At 38.8% G+C, this 24631-nt stretch overlaps 2 protein-coding genes across 2 annotated transcripts; one reads left to right on the top strand and one right to left on the bottom strand.

Moving 5' to 3' along the window:
• The first annotated feature begins 2941 nt into the window (after positions 1-2941).
• Positions 2942-11739, top strand: LOC117490217 (solute carrier family 13 member 2-like). Its single transcript, XM_034139839.1, has 12 exons — positions 2942-3131; positions 4604-4732; positions 5481-5617; positions 6248-6504; positions 7156-7333; positions 7424-7546; positions 7888-8097; positions 8832-8932; positions 9077-9192; positions 10080-10241; positions 10324-10461; positions 10829-11739. The coding sequence occupies exons 1-12, from the start codon at positions 3009-3011 to the stop codon at positions 10958-10960; spliced, it is 1806 nt and encodes a 601-aa protein (XP_033995730.1). The 5' UTR covers positions 2942-3008; the 3' UTR covers positions 10961-11739.
• A 1723-nt stretch (positions 11740-13462) lies between these two features.
• On the bottom strand, positions 13463-22821 carry unc119b (unc-119 homolog b (C. elegans)). The gene is made up of 5 exons (XM_034140245.1): positions 22357-22821; positions 15084-15197; positions 14723-14822; positions 14451-14623; positions 13463-13727 (listed from the first exon to the last, which is right to left on the bottom strand). The coding sequence occupies exons 1-5, from the start codon at positions 22604-22606 to the stop codon at positions 13615-13617; spliced, it is 750 nt and encodes a 249-aa protein (XP_033996136.1). The 5' UTR covers positions 22607-22821; the 3' UTR covers positions 13463-13614.
• Between the last annotated feature and the right edge of the window lie 1810 nt (positions 22822-24631).

Here is a 24631-nt window from a genome sequence, read left to right as displayed (position 1 = left end):
CTTTCCAGTTGTGTGGTAAATTCAACACCCAACACCAGTTTATTAAGATAATCCAACTAAATGGATTATTTTTTATTGTAATGAGAGACTGAATGGCTTTTTAGTTAGGAAAAGTGTTGAAATGTAAAACTGTAAACCAGTCAATAAACAACAGAAGTGTGCTGTGAGCATTTTTGAATGAAGACATTTTGACCATTTTGTAACAGTAAAGCCAAGGTCTAATGACACATTAATTACGGTTACATTTATTTGTAGCAGGTTCCTGGTTTCATGCATGATGTCACACTCACTGGCAAGTTTGAATATTACAGCCATCTTTGAAGCTATTTGCAATGCATGTGCTTTTCCTACAATGACTTATCAAATTGTCTGCTGTGAAAAGGTATTTTTGTCTCTTAAAGTCAGTGTATACTGTAAACTAAATGTAACTTCTGGTAAAATGAGGGAATGAGAATGTGAGCTCAAACATTGTGTAACCAGGGTTGTCTTTTTTTCCTCTTATCGATCTGTCATGGAAAAAAACAACCCTAAAGCAAACACAATGCCTTTTTCCAAATGTAGCCTTGATAACGAGAGTTGCTATTCAAAAATACAAGATATATTTCTAATATGTGGAGTGCCTGTTCTTTAAAAAAAAAACTATGACATAGATGATCAGATTCAGCACCATGGAGAGACCTAGAGGCTGAAAATATTAAACACATTGAAGAGATAGTATTACTTCGTCATCAATCAGTTAAACAGTAAAAGATCTTGCTTGATAAAAGGAAACTAACCATCTCTGTCAAAGAGCCTAAAAACGTTGGTATCTTAGCTTTTCTCTACACTTTAATAGAAGCACAGGGAAGTGAGTCAGTGGTGTTTAAAAGAGTATTTGTTTTAGTGGAGTGCAGTGAAAGTGGTGAGTATTAGGGCAGGTGGACTTTGATTTCTCAGTGGTGATTGTATCAGTGAGGGAGGATATTAACATATTGATATCTAATCTAATACAATGTTATAAGATCATTTAAAGGAACACACACATATTGATTATTATTATCTATCTCAAGGAGGTGAGGTGAGGCCTGCACCCTACTTGATTTTATAAATATGATGTCAATATGGTTGAAGATGAGAAGTTTCAATAACAATTAAATTAAATTAAGATTAAGGTAAAGTAATGGATTACACTTTTAAAAAAAATACAGATTTTAAAACTATTTATAAAAATGTTAAAAACCCAATTGAATATAGTGCAAAAAAACGTAACAAACCAGGTTTTGTGGAAACAGGGAACATTTTGTTTCAGTGCAGACACTTCATGAGGAAATGTAATGAGTGATGAATTATTACAACCTGTACCAGAGAAATAAAAGATATAGACATAAATACAAGTTTGTATATCTATTCTCCTTTCATAATTCTTTATATAGCAAGTTATGTAGCAACTTAAAGGTCCACTGTTTATATTTGATTGGCATGCACCTTTAAATGTCAAATATTAATCGAGTCATTGAACGAGTCAGCGGTTTGTGAAGAAAAGGGGACTGGGTTACGATGACCACCAAACCTTTAAGCTCTTTAAAAACATTACAAAAAATGTTTCAAAAATGACTGCTTAAGCCACAGGAAATGACTTCTCGTGTTCAACGAGAAGAAGAAAACACATGCCATGAGTTATAGATTAGAGAGATCCCCATCAATGCAGTGCCATGTATATGTTTTATTGAAATATGTACATGCAACTGTAATAGCTTTCTTTGTACTTTGTAAAACAATTTATTCACTTAACACCAGTCTCGAAATTGTGTTACTTTCCATGATAGGACATAATCACTTGTTTTAATTGTTTTTGTTTTTATGACTTAATTGAGGCTTTTCTCTGACCTTGTCTCACACATGAACTGTAGGATATAAAAGCTCAGAGAGATCACAGTGGTTTCCGGGGGGTTGTGTAAGCTCATTAAATACTACAGGGTTAGGTTTATTATCAGAAAATGGCAAATTTTAAACTTTGATTTTTGTATATATTAAACAAAGAAGATATAAAGTGGCTTGCTGTTTCCAGAGTCTGTGCTAAGCTAAAGGCTATCAGCTGTATCAAACTATTTCTGGTGTGTAACTGTGATGATATTAATGCTCAAACCGTGTAACAGCAGCCCATTGAGAGGAGAGTAATACAACTGGGAAAATGACTCAATAATGACTGTAACACAGCAAGATTGCTAACATGTTAGCCACCATAAGCTAGCAGTCTCATACCAGACTAAGTAACGTTTTGCATTAGCAAAATCCATGTTAGTGGAGTGAATAGTAAATATTTATGGATTATAACTTTTCTTTTTTAAGTTACACAAACCTGCCACTACGTGTCAGACCAACAAAGAGAGACAAACCGTTTTTTCTCTCATTCGAAAGAAACAATAAAGTGCATGACATTTTTCTTAAAGTGATCTTTGTTGATTCCTAGGTTTATCTAAAAGTGAAGCTTTTGTAGAACTTATAGCAGACTCTGGGTTCAAAGTCCAAAGTTCAAGGTTTCTTTAGTTTAAGGCAACTCTATTATGCAGACAGGAGACTCAGTACTTTAGCGTTAAAGAAGGCATCACTTCCATACAGACTCAAAGGACAACAGGAAATGAACACATTCAAATATGCATTAGTACTCCTGAAAAAGAAGAAGTAACATTTATCCTTTTCTTCACAAGGCTACACATCCCTGACATTTGGTAACACTCCACAAATCTGTTCTCCTATAGGTGATAAAACTATCATTCCCCTCATCTGTCAGTCCCTCCACCTCTTTCTTCCAATATTGCCTGCCTCTCTTTCTCAATCGCTTCATCTGCCAATGAGTGTGATCCGTTTGGTGTTGAGTTAATGTTTGATAAGCCGCAAGAGAAATAAAGGGTCTGTTTGCAGGTTTATTAGTCTCATTACCTCAGTGGGTCTCTGTGAGGGACGTATGTGTTTAGCTCAATTTAATAAGTCTTGACCCTGTGGATAGTTCACTCTCCCCTGGTTCAATCATGGGATCTTCCAGGAGAACTATACATATTTGTTTAAGGTGGATGTGGTACCACAGAAACTACATCATCATCGTGGTCCTTCCGCTGGCACTGCTTCCTCTGCCACTCGTCATCCCTACACAGGTAACTTTTTAACTAAGTGAATGGTTTGAATCGGTATTGACTGTCTAGATTGAAAGAACCTCAATTCTTAAACTTTAGTGGGGGGTTTGACTGATAAAAAATGTTTTACACAACTTCTTCCCCTGAATTTATACTTCTCGTACACACTACTATACAGTAACTAGCAATCTGTCTTATGTATCTGTGGCATTAAGCACATGCCACAGATACATGTAAGGTAAGGTTTAACTTAAAACACAAGAAAGCAGGCTATTTGTTCTGTAGTTCATTAATCACTCATCAGGACTCCACTCTAAATAACTGTATGCCAAGAAAGATTAGGGTCAAATTCCTAAAAGGATTAGCAAAAAAACAATGACCTTTTGATAGTGTGCCCCATGTTAACCATTATGTGTTAAATACTGAAACTAAAATAATTCATCAATCAGCATGTTCATGTGCTTGTCTTGATTTATGGACTGTATTCAAGGATCGTTGCTTTATGATGAAGGAGAGACAAAGGTAAAAGTGTGCACAATGAGCAGTTAATGTCAAACCACATTGGACATCAAAGAGCCAATAAAGACAAATCCTACAGAAAAGCTGAAAAGTCAAGAAAAGATGGGATGACGGCATCAGAGAGCAAAACACAAAGGCACTGAGGATCTTCTAGTCTATGGCTAAACCACTGTACTGTGGCTGTAAACATATCTTTATGTTTCTATGTTAGCATTTTTTAGATTTCATATGGTTCCATAATAAACTGCTTTGAAATTATTGATGTAAAATGGCTATAACATATGAAAATAACAAATCAAAATAATAGTAATCATGATTATTATAGTTAAATGTTGATTACTTGTATCCAGTAACGTTCTAAGAAGAAGGGTAATGGTGAATATAATTCAAAACGCCTATTTAATGAAAAAATGACTTTATGTTAAAAGTGTACGTAAGAGTTTTAATAGTAAAGGATATTACAGTATCAAAGTAAGTAAAGCAAACATGCTACTGTTGCAGTGTGCTGCAGCAATGACCTCTCACATGATACCTTGTGTATTAACGTTTTAAAAGCAGCATCTTTCATTAGTAGTGAGGAGCTCAGAGGGTTTCGAACATTGGCAGTGGAAAGTTTTGTGTCGGGTAGTTTTAACGCTCTGTAATTTTACGGAGGACCAATAAAGAACTGTATCGTGAGACAAGAGCATGACAAATTGTCTGTTTTACGATCAACGCTTTCTGCTATCTGCATGTGTAAAGTATTATTACCTTTTAAAGTGAGGCTGCAGATAAGACAGAGGATGATAAACACTGTATGGACTTTATAAGGTTGTGTACATCTCCGTATATGTGTGTGTTTGTTTGTCTTTGTTCAACATCTGTATCCATATCTTACTAATTTTCAGATTGTCTCTTCTGAACACTTTTACCTCCCCACCAATTTCTTCTGACACCAGTGTTGTTGATGTGTTTGCGTGTGTGTGTGTTTACAGGAAGCCAAATGTGGTTATGCGATCATCCTCATGGCTCTGTACTGGTGCACAGAGTGCATGCCTCTGGCCGTGACCGCACTGCTGCCGGTCGTCCTCTTCCCTATGATGGGCATCATGAAGGCTGCAGATGTAAAGTCCTTATTTCATCTTTTGTACTTCATTATATTCCAAGTTCTGACCCCTGTAGGAATATACTGCTGATTATCACTAAAAGGTTCTCAGATACTTCGGAGAAAATGTAGTGTTCAAGGTATTCTTCTATTGCAGTTTATTTGTAAACTATAAATTGAAAGTTGAGTTTGTCACTGTACTAATTTCTATGAGATATAACAAGATATTGCTTGAAAGAAATGTCTCCATTCACAATATCTAGCTATAATAAATACAGTTGGGTTATCTTATCAATTCTGCTATACATGTTTCCCATGACGTTTTTCTTTGAGGTCAATAAAAAGGGTTAGGAGAAGAGATAAGGCATATTTTGTTCTGCCTCTCAAACTGCAGGCAGGCAATGACAAAATAGGAGAGAATAAATTGGACCAACTGTAGGTAATTGTGAAGGTCAGGATCAGCTAAAGAACAGCAAAAGCACACCAGAAGAACAGAAACAAATAGAGTTCAATAAAACAGGAAATTAGCTCTGTCTGAAAGTGTTAACCTTTATTCGATACATTTTTAGAACACTGTGCAGAGACGGCACCGTCATTGTTACATCTGCTGATCCAGTGTCTTTTATAGCTCATAAAACAAATTGGATGATGTACAGGCCAGCATGTTCACAGTTTATTACACCGGTCAAATGATGTACTGTTTGTTTTGCCCATGTTTAAATGCTTGATTCTTTTGATAAAGTGAGTGTCTGTGTGATGTGTTTCAGGTCAGTATTGAGTATCTGAAAGACTCTAACATGCTGTTCATTGGGGGCCTGTTGGTGGCCATCGCTGTGGAGCAATGGAGCCTTCATACCCGCATCGCTCTCCGAGTGTTGCTGCTGGTCGGCGTCCGTCCCGCCCTGTAAGAAAGTTATATAACTCACCTCTGCACCTCACAGCAGACAAAACAAGATGTGACCAAAATGCCAACAATTCCTGCAAGGATCTTTGTGGTTTTTATTCAGAGTGATTTTAGAGGTCAGAAATGCTCAAGTTGTTACACAAATCCTTCATTCAGCAGGTCTCATGATATTATGCGCATCTTCAAGATAATATCTATGAATTCACACGATTAATAATTCCTTAAGAACAAAAAAGCATTAACAGTAAAAACAACAAACATCTAATAATTCTTAACGTCAATTCACTGTAAGAAGACATAACATTGTCATTTTCAGGTTCATACTTTATACTTCATATTTTTGGTTTCTACTGGAACTTGACAGAGAAAGTTGAGCTAAATCTGAACATCTTGTTGAATCCCAAATGTTCTGACCAAGGCAGGAGGAAAACACTCCATGTGCATATGTCCCCTTTTTGAAAACACACGCATCATGACTAGACAAAAACAAACAAAGACGACAGCTCATCCATTTGAAAAGATGTGCAGAATTTATGAAAAACTCAATTACAGAAACAGGTTGCAATAAACAGAAAACAAAACAGATCTACGAAAGATCCTTATTTTACCTTTCACTCTCCTTTCACGCAGGTTGATGATGGGCTTCATGATCGTCTCGTCCTTCCTGTCAATGTGGATCAGTAACTCGGCCACCACGGCCATGATGCTGCCCATCGCCTCGGCCGTGCTGCAGCAGCTGAAGGCCACCGAGACCCAGGCGGACGAGCGGGACTTCCAGGCCGCAGCTCAGGACAACCAGGCGTTTGAGCTTGAGATTAGTAAAAGTAAACAGGAGATGAGTGAAGAGAAACACCCTGACACCAAGGCTCAGCTGGACAATGGACAGTGTAAGTAAAATATGTGTTTCCATTGGATGCTTCAACTCTAATTTCCCCAACTCAACTACTCGTTAAGCAGCTATCCCAATACAGTTGGGAGACTAGCTTAATCCTTTCATAGGATTGTCTGCACTTCCTCAATTGTAAGGAGTAGTGCTGGGTGTAGATTTGACACTTGATTTGAAATGTGGTCCAGTAAAAAGAAGAACATGTTATTGCTATAATGGTATTTTGCTGTTTTCAAATGCTGTGTTTGTGCAGCATGTCCCATGTGCTTTGACTGTTCTCTCTCCACCAATCAGTGGTCTGCACTGTTTCTACATCACCTTTTGGTATCTCATCAGTACTTGTATTAATTATGTAGAGACATTTTTTATCATGAACTCTCAACATAACGTTTGGAGGTGTAAATATAAAATAAATATTAAGTGGCCATTGTCAGTTTTGGATATTGGTTCATAAACAGCACAAAAGAAAGAACATGCATTCGGTTGTACTCTTTGTCATTACACAATCTAAAAAATGATTACAGCTCAATTTTAAAGTAGTTTTTGGTAGCAGTAATCTTGTATTCCTTATTTTTCATTTTGAAAGTGTCTGAAAACATGTGAAATGAACACTTTCCAATAACTTTAACTTACTGAATGTCTCTGGCTCCAGGTGAAAATGGCTTGAGTGCAGAGTCACTGCAGGACTCCAAGAGAAGAGTGATGGATGAGAAGTACACTCTCCTGACCAAAGGGATGAGTCTGAGTGTGTGTTACGCTGCCAGCATCGGAGGAACGGCTACACTCACCGGCACGACCCCTAACATCATCCTTAAGGGTCAAATCGACAAGTAAGGCATTATTAAAAACACAGAGGGATATTATTTCAGCTGTTTATCCCTCTTTTCCTCTTCTCATATCTCTGTCTTCCTCCTCTGAAGGCTCTTCCCTGGGAACGGGGATGTGATCAACTTTGCCAGCTGGTTTGGCTTTGCTTTCCCCAACGCGCTGATCATGCTGGTGCTGGCATACTTCTGGCTTCTGTTTATGTTCCTGGGGTTCAAGTAAGACAACTGTCCTGCTTGCATTTTCGTGGTATTTTGCTATGTAAATGTGTCTTACAATAATAAGGACGTTTTCTTTCCCAATGTATTATTGTTTCGTCAAGACAATTTGTTTTACCGCCTTTATTTTAAGCAGTAAAACTGTCAATTAAGAGTTTTTGAGGTAAAGAAACTGACCAAACTTGGTATCCCATTTAATGACACCACTTTTATAAACGTCAATCCATGGATTGCTCAACCTTAAAGTTGAACCCGATCCCTGAACCTACTGTATGACATACTTATAAATCTTCAAACATTTCTCTGATTTGTTGACGGTATCTTTGTTCTTTCCTCCTCAGCCTGAAGAAGTCATTTGGCTGCGGTGTGAATAACGACAGAGACAAGGAGGCGTACAAGGTGATGAGGCAGGAGTACAAGAAGCTGGGCAGCGTGAGGTTTGCTGAGTGGGCCGTGCTCATCATCTTCGTCCTGCTGGTGGTCCTGTGGTTCAGCCGGGAGCCGGGCTTCATCGACGGCTGGGCAACTGTGCTCTTCAATAAAGGGGGACCGTGAGTATTCCTTTTTCTTTCCTATGTTTTTTGGCATGCTTTTAAACCTTAAATGTGCTAATATCATACATTATTCTTATTGTCAACAAAGATCAGAAAGAAAGTCTGATAAATCATTATTTCTCTGTGTCATACACCTCCATTGTTGTCCAAAAACTATTAAAAACATATAAGCGGGACACGCTGGGTGACGTGTTCCTTTATTATAAAGAACATGGCCACTTATTGGTCGATACTACATACACTTTAGTGCTGCTGTGAATAAAAAGATTAAAATCTCCAGCTGAAAAACATCCCTAACAAATACACCACATACTCTTGATTACTTTAATAGAGTAGCAATAACTAACTTCAGCATCCAGCTGTTTTCAGTAACCATTTTTAGAGAAGTCCGTCTTGAGTGCTACAAACAGGTTGGGTTGGTTGGGAATCGTTTAGAGAGAGACCATCAAGTTGTTGGTTTTGGTCTTTTTACAGAGTTTGTTGACAATATAATTGAATCTTCTCTCTTGCATCCTTTTATTCTTTTAGTTTTATTTAATTTATTCTGACCCCTCTTTATTCCATCAAAGTGTGAAGAAACTCCTTAACCCTGGTACGCCAGTCAAATATTTTGGTCTCTTGATAAAGAAGTTTAGTTAGTTTGAGTGTCGACACACATTTTCAACACAGAAAACATGGCAGCAACATATTTAACCCACAATATTTGAACAATGTTGCCTTGCATCCCTCAGGTTTGTGTCAGATGGAACCGTCGCCATCTTTATGTCGATGCTCTTCTTCATCATCCCCTCCCAGAGGCCTCGGTGTGGAGGCTACGGTACCGACGAAAATGGTAATCCTCTAATGACAAAAATCCCAAATAATGATGTTCCTGTAACTCAATCTTCATCTCATTGGTGCAACTTGTACTTGTAATGATTACACAGTGGATATGTCACTGCTACGTATGACTGTTTGCTTGGTGTTCATCTAACAGGTCAGACGGTGAATAGCCCCCCAACTCTGCTGAGCTGGCAGGTTGTCCACGAGCGAATGCCCTGGAACATCATCCTGCTGCTGGGAGGAGGCTTCGCTCTGGCTGCTGGCAGCGAGGTAAACATTCATGAACACTGGGTTTTCTACTTTTAAGTGGATAGTTCTGATGTTTTTGAGTGTGGTTGTACGAGGTACCTATCCGTACTGACCGAAGATGGCGGTAGGGATATCTGCAGTGCAGACAGTCCTTATGGCACGGAAGTAAAGCATGTGTTTCAGTGGGCAGGGGCAGAAGGTATTTGAGCCTCCTGCAAAAAGGTCCACCTAAAAAAATCATAATCACTTTAAGTGTAAGCTATTTTGGAACGTTTTCACCACTTTATCCAACCTTGCTGTGATTACAATTAGTCATTTTTCCTAACAAATCATGAGTTGCTGGTCTAAAGCTGTAAATATAGCGTACACATAAACTGATATTGATTTCTTTTTGTGGTCATTTATTTATACAGCTAAAATATGTGTTGCTGCCCTTGTCCACAGCAGTGCATGCTTCACTTCCATCCTGGTACTCTGTTTTTACAAACTGCGGATGACCCCAACCCCACATCAAAACCATATCTATCTGTTCAAACTTCCCATTCTTTAATGAGCTTTAAATGTTAGTTTTGATGACTATTACTATTTATTCGGCAAGAAATGATTGCAAATTTTGTAAATGTGAGGAGTTTCAAGTATTTTCTGCTTAAACCATTTGTTTACACACGGCATCTATTGCACGTCTGTCCGTCCTGGGAGAGGGATCCCTCCTCGGTTGCTCTCCTCAAGGTTTCTTCCATTTTTCTCCATTAACTGTGGGGTTTCTTTGGAAGTTTTTTCTTGTCCGATGTGAGGGTCTAAGGACAGAGGGTGTCGTATTGATATTCTCTACAAACTGTAAAGTCCACTGAGACAAATGTAACATTTGTGATATTGGGCTATATAAATAAACATTGATTGATTTACAGGAGTCGGGTCTGTCCAAGTGGCTGGGAGACTGCTTGGCCCCTCTGGAGCAAATACCACCTTTCGCCATCTCGCTGGTGCTCAGCCTGCTGGTGGCCACGTTCACCGAGTGCTCCAGCAACACGGCCACCACCACCCTGTTCCTGCCCATCCTGGCCTCCATGGTAAACAGACGTCCACATGCATACACAGGCGCTAACACACAGCTTCTACATGTATTTAACTCTGCTCTGTTTCTGATAATAGGCCGTAGCTATTAAGATTCACCCGCTGTACGTGATGCTGCCCTGCACCATCGCCGCCTCCCTGGCCTTCATGCTGCCGGTCGCCACCCCCCCCAACGCCATCGCCTTCGCTTTTGGAAAACTCAAAGTCATAGACATGGTGAGATGCATTTACACAATACACAATCTTTGTTGCAAGAATTTTTAATGTGAGCGAAGTTTAGAGGATATTATTTACAAGAAGATAGTGAAATGTTTGAGTCTTTGTTGAGGTAGGAGGAGGATAGTGTTCTTCACATAGACTAAGAAAAACATCTTGGCAGGATAGACCAGATTAAGATTTAAGAAGATATTTTGAGTCTTTGATTTAAGTTTATAGGACTTAAAAAAGTCCTATAAAAGTATAAAAGTCCTTGTAGCGCTAAGGTCCCTAAGAAGGTAAATGTATTGCTGCTTTTTAGATTTTTCAGACCTGTACATACAGCACCCTGGTTTTTAAACTTCTATGTCACTGTCTGTTCCTTTAGGTGAAAGCCGGCTTCATGCTGAACATCATCGGGATTTTATCTGTTAATTTAGGCGTCAACACCTGGGGATATGCCATGTTTGACATGGGAAACATTCCTCATTGGGTCAACATTACAAATAGTAAACCTTGAGTACTGAACAGCTGAAAACAGCAACGTTTTCAAAAGTGTTTCTTTATAATAGTGTAAATTATTGATTCAACGAGAAAAAAGAGAAAAAGCAGCATAAGCTTTGATTATTACAGAAGGAAAGTACAAGAAGAGCAAATCAAAGGTTGTTTACAGTTTATGTGGTAAAGAAAAAAAGGTTTAAAGATTATCTAAAGAAAAATAATATTTAGACCAAGTTTAACCTAACAGTTATGCACCACACACTTTTACACAGGTTTACGACTATAAAACACGACCTTGGTGAAGAGCAAAACGGTGATTGATTTACAAAAAGAGAGATAACAGAGATAAGATTGAAGCTCTATCGACTCTGAGGTCTATTATTAGACAGACTCTCCCCTCTAGTACTTCCTCGTGTCAGGACAAATGAAGTGTTCATTAGGAAAAATAACTGAGGTCACTTGTATTGTACACAGTTCCCTGAATGTGACGTCATATTATTGATCTATTTATCACTCACAAATGATGCAAAGATGCAGTACACTGTGTGTTTGATTGATTCTTTCAAATGTAATTATTCTGAGTGATGTTTACAGACGATATGTAAATGAGATGAATTAATTGTATCAGTAGATTTAACTTATTACTGTAGTTCTTTTGTTGGACCCTAAAGTCTTGGTTTTCTGTTGCACTTTTATTTTTTATCAGTGTTTTTGTCACACTGACTGTATGTGAACAAGCATTAACTGTACATTTCTTAATGTTCTGTGATTATTTGTATTCCTCCAAGGGAAAATAAAATTGGAGATACGCTCTAGATGAACATGGGTGAGCTATTCATCTAAAAGATTAACATTTTGGGACATTTAACCGAGCTGTCATAATGTACCTCTAAAACTTAATAATTAACATGTATGTTGTTTAGTATCTCAGTACAAAAGTACACGTTGAAATGTACTATGCACCAGATTTGTTTCTTGTCTGGGAGCAGAACGTATTGTACAAAACATGTTTGTGTTGGTTTTATTTGCATGACTTTAACAAAGACAACATGCCAAAGCTTTAATTGGCCTAATAATAAGATTTTAAAATAATACAATTAATATAATCAAGGAATCAGCAAAATAGTATCACAAATTGCTGTTATTTTGGTACAGATGAAACAAACGAATATAACAAATTAATGAGTGAGCATCAGAGGTGCTGAAGGGAGCCTATTCCTCAAAATGTGTAACTATTCCTGGCAAAAGTCCAAACGTCCTCGAGCCCTAAGGAAGTTCAAGCGCGGGGAAGCGCACAAATCAAACGTTTTACTTATATTGTGTACAGTGATAGAGATGAAAGGCTGGTTGAAGAATAACACGGAGATAAGAGTCTGCCAACGAGACATGATTCAGGTGAAGGTCAATATCTACTGTGTTCATAGCAGGTAAGTGCAATAAACGGAAAAGTAGAGACAAGGCGTCCCATCAAAGTAACGTGAGTTACCACATTTATTTACCAGAACCGTTTGAATTCTGTAAATTAAAAGCATCCTCATGTGAACTCTATATTATTCACTTCACACCATTATCACAATAACATCAAGACACCGTGATATTTCCAAAAAATCTCATACGCTTTTATTTATTTCACTTTTCCTCATTCATATTGACAATTGAGTCGTCGAAAACTTTACATCCGTCCAAAATAATTGCATGAGTCACAATCAGTCATAAATAAGTTTGCACTACACATCTGTGTTACATTTTTTGACATAACATTCAACATATGACATATCCAGTCAACTCATCTAAACAAGTTTCCAATTTGTTGGCTTGTTTAAAGGTGTGCAAAAAATATATGCTATGAGCAAAGACAATAAATATATACGCCGTACGGCTAACACATGTCACGCATAATCACTAAAGGACAAAGTGAGAAGGAAACAGGAAACAGGTCTGATGCACGTACTACTGATACATGTGTGGAAGATGCAGGTTTTATAAATCTATTTAACCTTTGCAAACTAGATGACCACATTATTAACATCTAGATAATAAAGTTTCACCAGACCAGTAATCATGCTTCAAACTGACAGACATACAAAAGCACAAAAACACACATTAATCCTGACCAAAACAACCCCCAAACTGTTACTAAAGTCTTAAATACACACCTTATCAGAAGCAATATATGTTCCTAGTCCTTAAACATACACACATGTAAAAAATAATTTCTATACATATTTTACTTTACATTATGTGTCTAGAGAAAAGTTGCTTATTTTCTGGTTTATCATGTTACAAAAACATCTTGTCACAGCGATGCCACACCAAGCTGAGAACTCTGTGTGTGTGGCCTTTTTTTTTAGGCTTGACCAAAGGTACATGTGCTTACACACACACACACACACACACACACACACACACACACACACACACACACACACACACACACACACACACACACACACACACACACACACACACACACACACACACACACACACACACACACACACACACACACACAGAGCACAACTGTATGAGCATTTTCTGGATGGTTTTCTCACCGCGGGAGAAAGAGATAACTAAAAGGAGACAGGACTAGTGGACAGACAGGATGTTAACCCCACCAGTGGGCTCTGATCGTCCCTCAGGTCAGTGCGGGTCTCTCGTGTCAGCGTGTCGTCTCTACGTCCCGCCGTTGTACGAGTAATCCGCCTTGTTGTGCATCACCAGCTTATTGTCCACAAAGTAGAAGCTGTCCGACTGCGTCTCGTACGGGTGAAGGACCATCTCTCTGACTGAGAGCAGACACACAAACAACACTGCTGTTAGAGCACTGGTTCCCAACACAGTATTTTCTAATGAACCTGCACGTGACAAACATGTAAGAAGGGGAGCCAAATCAGAAAGGCATGTTGAAGCCAATGTGTTTGACCAAGACAGCCCAACATTATAACTCTTATTTCACAGTTTGTGGGTAGGTAGACTCAAACGTATTTGCACAAGCACTGAGAACCACATTTTTCATGGGTCCATTTTTGCAGGATGGAATTTATTTTGAATTTTTAAAGGAAATGTCCAAACAAATTAACACTGGATTGGCATTATTGATGTTAAATACATTCATGTCCCACAGGAATTGTTGTAATCCCTTTCTGGATATAGCAATCTTTAAATGAGCAGTAACGGTACCGATTCCCCAGATAGTTGATTGGGAAGAAGCATGAGAACCAGTTCCTAACCACATAGAACCAAAATATGTATAGGAGGAGCAAATCGCACAAATGTCTTCAAGTTGAAATGAATGAATCTTTAATAACGAATATAGGATAACGAAAACGTTCATGAATAGTACTCATATCTGCTCTGATGTAGGTAACCTATTGGAAAAGTGTTTATTTTGTATATATTCACTGCAGCTAGGTTTCAATATAAAAAAATAACTAATCCAAAACAGTTTTGAAAAAAGGGATATTCATTCCAATTCATTTATAAATCAAAGAACAACCGAATAGACTTACTTGTGTCCTCAGACAGAGGGGGGAATTCGTAAATGTGTTCGCAGGAGTTCTTGCTGCTCGGCATGCAGAAGCCAAATTCAAAGTCAAAACTCTTGAGCAATTTGTCTCTGAAATAATGTCTCTCGATCATCCTGAAGTTTTCTATTGGCGTGTCTCCGACCATGAACTCAACGCTGGACAGACGGATAGAAAAAAGGCGAGTTAGACAGAACAAGAAACTGAGACAGAGGACAGATCTTTCTAAATAAAGATGAACACACGTTCTCACTTACGTGGCTCCAACTTGCCGCAGTCGGAGAAAAGCGGGCGTGAACTGGTAGCGGACAAATCGGCCGGCGTTTGGGTCCATATCCCTCTTATCCCCTGCTTTGTCTGAATTGAGAGCAGTTGGTGCGGTACAGAAACAAAATGAAATGTAATTCATATTTGGACATGAGCCTTTTCCCACAAACAGGTTGCAACAAATATATCAACACACCCCAGAAAACCATAATAAGTAGAAACATATTAAAAGTGCGAAGTTGATGGATTAGTTTAGTTGATGTGTGAAGGCTGCATGTGAGAGGCTGCTTTGATTATCTGTATTTTGATAGTAAATATAGATTATGTGAAAGAAATCCATAGGTGACTCGCCTGCAGATGGAGGTTTGGTGATTTCAAACAGCACGGTGGAGGTCTCCATGTCTCTGATCTTGAACCTGGTGAAGTCGATGCTGAACACATTTTCGTCTGGGCCGCACAGATAATCTGAAAGAGAGATATAAATATAAAGAATGTACTTAGGTGAGAACTGTGAGTGCTAAACCCCTATACTTGATGGTAACTTGAGCTGATAATGTAGATGATGGACAGTTGGCATTAAAAAACAATGATCTTAAATAATTCTCTGAATATACACTGTTCACACACACAATTAAACAGCTCTGCAGCAATGAACATTATATTCAAAGAATAAGGTGCATTCAATCCAGTTTACTGCAGTTTCTAATCCTCTCCATTTGACAGCCGACTCATGTACTAAAAAGCTCCCTGTGATGATTTCATGTGAATGTTTGACATGCAATTCAATGTTAAACTCATTTAGAGGATTCATTTCCCCACAAATAGGACACAGCAGACACACACACACACACACACACACGCATGCATGCAGTCAGTAAGAAAGCGGAGCGCAAGTTATTTTTATTCCTGTAATCCTTCCTGCCCTCACCAGGCAGTGTCATTGCTTATTAGCGTTCCCCAGCGGAGCAGACACTTCCTGTTTCTGCCTGATCCGATGATGCAGGCCTGCAGGTGTAACTGCAACATCTCCATCATCTCCACTGACACCAGCACACACACACCACTCACACGGAGGAAGGTTACAGTTAAAAATACACTTGGGATAACGTTGTTTCAGGGATTTGAAATTGTGGATCCTGCAGGTCTGAGCAGCCACGAGAGAAAGTCAGTGAATGTGTGCGATCAGATACAATGCCCATCTGCTTTGTTTCTATTGTGATGTTACAATAAAGGCGGTTGTTATCTGGCCACTCAATCACAAACATAGCTGTGGAAAAATAGACTTATATTGGTACAGTGAGGGATCATTTAATCGCTAACGATGGCCAATCAACCCACCAGCTGTTCTTCATGATCCCCTCCGATCTGTGGATCTCGAGCAGTTCTGTTTGCCATAATTTTACCTAAATAGGAAATGTTTTTGCTGAATTGATTAAGTCACTATCTTATGTTACTTACATTCCTACCAACAATAAATACAGTGTTACTGTACTTGAATTCAAAAGCTGATGCAATACACCGGGCAAACTGATGCCCGATTGTGGCTAATCATAGCTACTGCATCAATAGTTTATCACATGTACCTGTAAATCATCACTTCAACAGTGATGGCTCCACTCGATCAATCGCACAAATCAGTGAAATCATTTGTATTCCTATTCAAACAACACACATGCTCATCTCTAGCAGCCCAAAAAAGGAATATTAGTGGATATAATTTAAAAAAATGTGCACCTTAGTAGTAGATTAGTAGTAGTTCACCAGGGTTGCTAAATGTGAAAAGTAAATAAGAAAATGTCAGGACCATTCAAGATGAAAGTGTTTTTATGCATGCACTTTAGATCTGACACCTTTTAAACATCAAATACACTATCAAATGCAGCTTAGTTAAAAAAGATGTCAAATTAAATTGTATTTCTTATTTCAAACTAAATACATTTAAGCACTATCAATGACCCATGTCCAAAATATATCCAAAAACTTTCAAAGCTTTGATTGTTTTCCTAACATTTCAGAACTTTAAGGATTGGTTTCCTGACATTTTTTTATCTCTACATTTTCTTTTTCATGTTTATGTATTCACGCCGGAGCACAGAAACCTAACAATGTCGACTTGAGTTAACTGTTGGAGGTGAATGTTCCTGACAAGAGAGAATCTGATTCGTTGTGACGCTCTGAGGCCTTTGCTCCTCTGTCAGTCTGAATGCTGAGCTCGACTATTCTTTACTCACCAGCTCTGCGTACACCTGAAGATTCAACATCCAGACACACACAGATAACAAACAATCAGCAGCCACATCATTTTAATTACTAACACACTTCATCTGTCAGCATGGACTGGTAGCATAATAGCAATTCTGCATTATTGTGTGTACGTCTGCATGTGTGTAAGCTATACTGAACCAGAGCTCCTTCTCATTTTGATAACAAAGAGCTAATACTTTCCTTTGAGCCTCATAATGAAGTCCCATGAGGACAAGGAATTTGTAATATGATTATTGTTGTGATTAATTGTCCATTTTGTATGTGAGTGCTCTCACTTGGTCTCACAAAATCAGGGTGATTGCAATTGATTTCATGCAGTCTCTTACCTCAGGTTACAAGCACACACTCACACCTAAGGGTTATTTGCTGCTTGAAGCTAACAAAACAACACACAGACTGCAGTTTATCAGTCAGCACTCCCGCTGGGCTGTGATAGTAAACACATCTAGTCAGAACACATCGCAAGCTTTCTCTGAATGTGTGTTTCTGTGTGCGTGTGTGTGTGTTTTTTTTTAAGGACAGACCAAAAGACAGCCCTTGTGAATTCAAAGTGTGCAGTGAAGTGTTTGTCTTGTCTCCTCAGTCAGAGCTAAAGATGTTACACAATGAGATAACTATCAACAAACAAAACTGAGCTGCGAGTGCTAGATATACTCAAATGCTACTGGAAAAACAAAGTATGCCTGCAAACCACTTCCTTAAACTTCAACTTCAGCCTGTTTTAACTACATCCAGCAATGACTTTACATCCTCATTGCTGGACTAAAGTATCAACCTCCACTTACAATATTCTACCTGGCACTTATTATGGCATCTTACTGTACATGTGCACGTCAAGCCTGTCTGCACACACGAATGGCAGGGAAACAACACATATGCTGCTTAGTAAGGTTTTAGGTGTGTTTTTAAACAAATGGTTTAAAGGTGGCCTTCAATGATTCTGATATTGGTTATTGGGCTACACCAGTCTATACAACTTTAATGTGTGCTAGAAGTTTGTAAAGACCATATTGTGAAACAGTCAGGAAACATAGCAAGCTTACTGCTGACTGCAATGTTTCTAGAACCACACAATCATTTTTGCTTTTCAATATCTCCGCTTTAATCAGATGGCAGGTGTTCATGCCATAATGGAAAAAAACTGATTATTGACTCGCAGTTAAACACAGTGTACCATGTGACCTAGATTCAGCCAAAATAAACAGCTCGGAGCCTGTTTTAGCATTCACCCAGATAACGCTGGGACAGCACAGATCTCAGAAACTTTGAGGGTTTTAAAATCACTAGCATATGAAACCATATTAAATGCTTAAAAGCAAACTTGCTGGCAAAAATGCATTCATAATCTAGTTTAGTCTGTCTAACTTGTGCTGCAATTTGGTGGATCCATACTCATTGGAGGTCTTAGAAAGTTACTAGATTTCACCTCCTGCAAGCAGGATCACACTTTTTATTTAAACCTGATTGTTAGCAATTGCAAGAGCGATGCTGTGATTTTAAAGTGATTTATGCAATTTAAAATGTTATGCTGTGGGTTTTTAGGCCTAATTTCAGACAGTTTTCAGTCAGTTTAAAATGAATAGGCTCACTGTCTTATCAAAATGTCAAACAAAAAATGTGATATAAGGTTAAAAAAAGAGTTGCATTGTGAGAAAAAAACTTATGAAACTTTCCAACTTATATGGAGATGAATAGGTGTCCTCCTTATATAACTATTTAGCGTTATTGACACAAGCCAACACAAGATCTAAAAAACAGGTAAAATTCACAAAGTTGAAACAAGTAATTTGATAAAGAGAATGGTAAACAACAGTCATACAAGCAAGTAAGAGATTCATGGTAAGAAGCCTTGAATGTAGCTGAGGGTTGTTATGGTTGTTATGTGTTCACTGACCTGATTATCAGATCCACATAAGAACATAAGTTTGGATCAGACGAGTAAACTGAGCAGAAAGCTGTTCTATCTTTGCAAATCTTACTCAATCTCAGCAGCTTGCTTTGATTAACAGATGGATGGAGCAGAACATGATTGTTGGCTACTTTGAAAGTCACTTTGCTTTACACAAAGTGAAGTTTCTCTAGTGAGACTTCTGCTCTCGAAGCAGCTTCAAACAGCAGGGCTTTCTTAAACTCAGGACTGTTGTCAAGCCTGGCTGTACTGAGTTTCTTCAGTTTTTGTCACTTTGAGCCACATGAGAATGTGCAGCAGCAGTAACAAACTGAGATAAACGAGTCACAAAACAACAGAGGAGCTTCAGTGTTTTCAAGCTGTTTCTTGCTCTGTTTGAGCGACACAAACACTGTCAAGCAAGCATGTGCATGTGTGTATTTACAGTCCATTTTAGTCCATGTAATCTACAGAGTAATAGCAAATTGAGTAGAGGAGAAGATATAAAGGAAGGACAGAAGAGGGAGAGGTGTGTGGGAGATGCACACTTGTCTCGCTGTAACCACGGGGACATGCTTCACGTTGCTGTCGTGATTCAAGCGTGCATCCACGTTGCTGTGGTGACATGGCTCCTCTTGACAGCAGCAATGACGCCGCCAGACAGGAAAGGAAGAGTTTCTAAGACCATAATAAGATCCAGCGTGGGAGACACAGTCATTATGGTGTTACCTCCGCTGTGCAGCAAACACAAACATAGATTCTTGCACATGTGTTCTGTACAGGTGTGTGTAGAAATACAGCTGAAGCTACCAGACATTACAGCTACCGTTAGAAAAAGAGGAGAGGAACAAGCTGAGCCAAAAGATGTTCCCAGCTCTTCCTCTGCTCAGTAAACTGTGATTATGCTGAACTGGATGAGCAAAGTCTCGTTCCTCATCCCTACGTAAACCTACTGTGTTATCTTGTGCTGCGTGAAAGAGTTACACAAAATAGGAAATAGATTACATGATGTAGAAATCCGTTTGTAAGAAAATAACTTTTTCACAGAACCATGTGACAGTGTCAAAACTCTTCACATCATTTGGTTAGTCCAATTAAAATGACAGTTAATGTCAGTACAGACTCCACAAGAATCCAACAGATTGAGGGCCACTCCTTTTTTTAATGGTTTTAAGGATTAGCTGACAAGATGTTTTTAAGAGGTGAATTTAAGAAGTGCATCCTGGCCACTCTGATTTCAAATTGCAAATAATAGCATATTCAATTTTAAAATCCTGTTGTGTGTGGGGAAACGTGAGAAGTGCTAAAAAGGATAACCCCGTGTTGTTGTGCAGGGTCTTTCATATTGATTTATATCTTAAATACAGTTGAGAATTGGAAATTAAGTCTGTATAAGAAAAATATATTCATATTGGCATTAAATAAACGTGCTGAATTTACGTTTGCCGGTTTAGTTAGCTGGACACTGGCCTATTTATTAATTTAATTGGTATTGCTTTCATGGTGGTTGCATATAATTTACTTATTGGCATCTACATAATATAATTAAAGTTTATCTAAACTTGACTCAGTTTGGCTGTAATTGTTGATGAAGATTAGGTAAAAATATACTATTTTTGAGTAAAGAGGGACATGAACTCATAACACCTGCATGTTATCACACTAAGTATGTTTTGAATCGGTCCCTGTAACCGTGTTATGCAAGTCGGGTATTATACTGGCCTTTAAATAGTCGAATGCCCTGCTGGCCACCTGTTAGCTAACGGCTGGTTTAAGACCTGAAGTGGAGATGGATGTTGGAGATGGATGTTCTTGTGCACATAACAGCTCCCCAGCCGCTATAGCATCCTGTTATTCTCTATAAGAGGCTTGTTGAGATTGAGAGCTGTGACATAATTAAAAATAAAACATTACATAATCAGCACCTTTTACATTATGACATGATGAATATGCAATTAAATTAGCAATTTGAAGCTTTTAGCCACACTCAGTATGGTAATCAGAATGTCTCAAGTGGCAGAGAAGGCCCTTAGCTATGAAAACACGTATAAGATTAGTTTGTTTATCAGCGAATAAGCAGCTCTACTTGTGATTAAAAAAAGTGTATACACATTGTTTTGTTAGTAGTTAATCTTCTGATTAACATCTTACAAAACAAATGATAATCTTCTGAAAAATGGCACAATGTTAGACCTTAAACTTCTTTACAACACAATACAATTTTCTCCATTTTGACCCACAAGAGAATATTACTAATCACATGATTTAATTAAAATATCTGTTAAAATAAAACAATAATATTACTAATACAAATTAAAGAGGTTGTTTTTCAGCAACTAATAGTTTTACTCTAACTACACTAAGTACATGTTACTGATTTTGGATGCAAGACTTTCACCTATAAGCTAATAGGGTGTTTTGACACTGCCTAATTAAATAATGGACCTTATCACTTTTTTTATTCAAGTAAATGCTTCTTCTACTACTGATACAGTACCACTTTTGCTCTCTTGTTGGTGAATGCCCATAAAACATTCCTCATAAGCTTATTTAAAATCCAAAGCTCTTGTAAATGACTACAAAATGCAACTGAAAACTTCAGCTAGAACATTTTGACAACAGTTGTGCACACAAACCTGACACCTGGATGTTTTAAATGGACACCAAGTACAAAACCGTGACGCTTTGAGGCCCTTTAACTTCATCAGATGCAATCCATTCCTTACCATTACACTCATTCAGGAACAATTACAATTCAAGCAGCATAGGCATACCAGTTAACAAGTGTGTGGGAAAACTAAAGTGGTCTTCAGGTAAGGTAAAAACATGAAAGGACTCCTCTAGAGCTAGATCCTGGTTGTGTTGCAACATGGCCAACTCCAAGAAAGAGGAACAACTCCCTATAGATATCAAGTAATCATTTCAAGATAACAAAAAACACATATATTCTTAGTTTCGATTGATAAATACACTTATGAAAACATATTGTAATCAATTTCTGCAAAGACGTCCGTCGAAATACAACCAACTGGCTCTTCAAGAGATGTAAGTAAGTCATGGGTTTCTTGAAAGGCGCTATAAAATCCAAGTCATTATTATTATTATTATTATTATTATTATTATGCATGCTCCACTGTCATCTGCATTTGGGTTGACTGATTGCACTTCAAACTGCACACATGGTGGTTTAAAGCCCCCCTCACCCACCTTCATGATTGTGTGCTAATCTCAACCTCGACACAACACAGGTAACAGGTCACAGTGCTGCTGAGATGAACCCAGAGGAGGTTTAAATCACATATGCAGCAACATTACCCAGAGAGGGGGCTCCACAGTGATTCATCACCATGTGTTTGAATGGGGCCGCCGTAGATTACATAAATAAGTGGGAAAAGTATGACGTGATACATGACTCATAAAGGAGCAGCTTTGCCCTTCTTAGTGTCACCCAAACACCGACAGTGAACTTACTCTCTGTGATCTTCTGCAAGCCCAGAACATCCTCCGGGGTGATCACCGGGCTGCCGTGCAGGTCCTCCTCGATGGTCAGCGGGACCACCTCGGTGGAGTTGCAGCCTTTTTTAACCCTCATCGCTTGCTTCGGGCTGCCGTTACCGCTGCTTGCTGTGCCTCCGGTGTCTCTGCCCCGATTGTTACCGACAGGCTTCTTAGCTGTTGCCGGGTCCTGGCTGTTGCCTCTGCTGGTACAAGAATAGCTCATTCTCCGCTCCTCCTCCCCCTGACTAACCCAGGGCTTCCAAGACACTAAACAGTTGCCTCCCCTCTCTCCCTCCCTCGCCGAATGATGCACACTTGCTGTATGTTATCCGGTGCTTAATTCAAATCCGCTTCGTCTTCATGAGCCTGCAGTCTGTGTCTGAGCATGCAGAGCGATGCAGGTTGTCTGAGCGCAGTGTTTGGTGAGGAGAGCGCGGGGACCTCTGCTGCTTTTTTGGCGCAGCTGCTCTCCAAGGCGCTGTTTCTCTTGTAGGGGAGCTGGAAGTATCAGGGAAATAATCTGCTGTTTGAAATTGAAAAAGAGGCGGCAGATGGTCGTTGCTGTCAAGGAGGGAGGGGGGATGCTGCTGCGCGCAATCTGCGCTTCAACCGACAAAATGCGCGCATCAAACATGCAGATGAGAAATGGGCGATTAATGAGAAAGTGTCATTTTGAATTAATCGGCCCTTTTGCCATCTGAATTGTTTAAATCCATAAACACAGCGAAAAGTTCATTCAAACATGAGCATTAAGTCGTTAAACAAACACAGACGTAGGTTTATAAGGTAAAGTCACATTGACTACGAAACAACGCTTTCCGAGCTGAATGATGTAGGCCTATCAAGTGAGTCTCATTTCTAGAAAACCTCAAGGGACTGGGAAGACTGATGTGCGAACAGAAAACCAACTGACAAATGTTTGAACACAGAAAAACACACATAAGGTCAACCGGGTGTAACATTTTGATTGGATAATTGGTTAAAGGATTTCAAATCAATTGGATAATGGGTCCGAGCATGCGATCCCAAAGCAATGTCAAAGTGCCACACCCCCTGGATGATAATCACACCAGAAACAAAAGAAAACAGTTGTGTGTAACAAAAAAGTAAAGGTGGAATCAGGCCTACAAAGAGTACAAGTAGGCTTATTGCATACATCACGTGAAATAAACTTGAAAAAAAAGGTTAAACCTGGCTTAAGACTGTGAATCCAAAAGGCCAGTCTCTGCAGAGTACATTGAAAATATCACCACCTCTAGGAGGCAGAGGGTACTGTTTTCTAGTTCCTATAGGATTGAATGCAAGACTGTTGCTTGTAATGGAGTATTTTTACTCTAATGTGTTGGCAGCACTGATTGTAATACAACTAGCCCCCTAAAGGTCTACCTGCAGCCTCATCAACCAAATATTATAAAATACATTGATACATTCAGCTCTGCATTTCCTCTAGATGTATAGATATGTTCTCTGTATAACTACTGCGGTGTAAATAAAATACGTCAGACCGTTGTAACCCATTGGTAGGAGCTGAAGAGAGAGCAGAATGGAAACAACTGAGGGGAGGTTTTAATCCTATTTATGTCTCTCTCTCCGTCTTTCCTGATGCATGTAAAGTCTCTGCATGACTCACGGGAGATCTCAGTCACACATGACTATCCATCACAGTTCTGCAGTGGCCCTGTGTGTGAGGATAACAATAACCAAGCAACTGTAGCTGCAACAGCAGCCACACCAGCTAAGCCCCTGTTACAGTAAGACAAAGAGTGGCCTATATATTAAGATTATAAGGAGATTTCAGGTCTGTGAGTACGTCCAGGAAGTCCTTTTCCAGCTGCATTAATGCTTCACATATGGCTCTGCACTGACTATATGTAATGATGTTTTTTAGTATAATACTGTAAGTTAGGCCTACTATATAAACAATATATATATTGTAAAAAAAAAGGCAAGTAGTAACAGCAGTTTAACTAGTTTGGAGTTCACATGAGTGAATTACATGACATTGTTAAGGCCCTAACCTTTACGGTGTTGTGTGGATGTACTGTGGGTATTAGACAGGGTTATTGACCGCTAACTGGTATTTATCTCTTGCAAACCGCAGATGTTTACCATAATATTGTAGGCTGTACCCTGATTGGCCAATAGGAGAAATGCACAAAGCTGCTCTCAATCGAGCCAGTCCCCACTGATCTGAATTAACCTCAATCCAATCCAAGAAAAAAAATGACAACAATTACTAAAGATGAGG

Source organism: Trematomus bernacchii, unplaced genomic scaffold (assembly GCF_902827165.1).
Source record: "Trematomus bernacchii unplaced genomic scaffold, fTreBer1.1, whole genome shotgun sequence".
Taxonomy (NCBI): Eukaryota; Metazoa; Chordata; class Actinopteri; order Perciformes; family Nototheniidae; genus Trematomus; species Trematomus bernacchii.
This window is presented reverse-complemented; position numbering and strand designations above follow the sequence as displayed.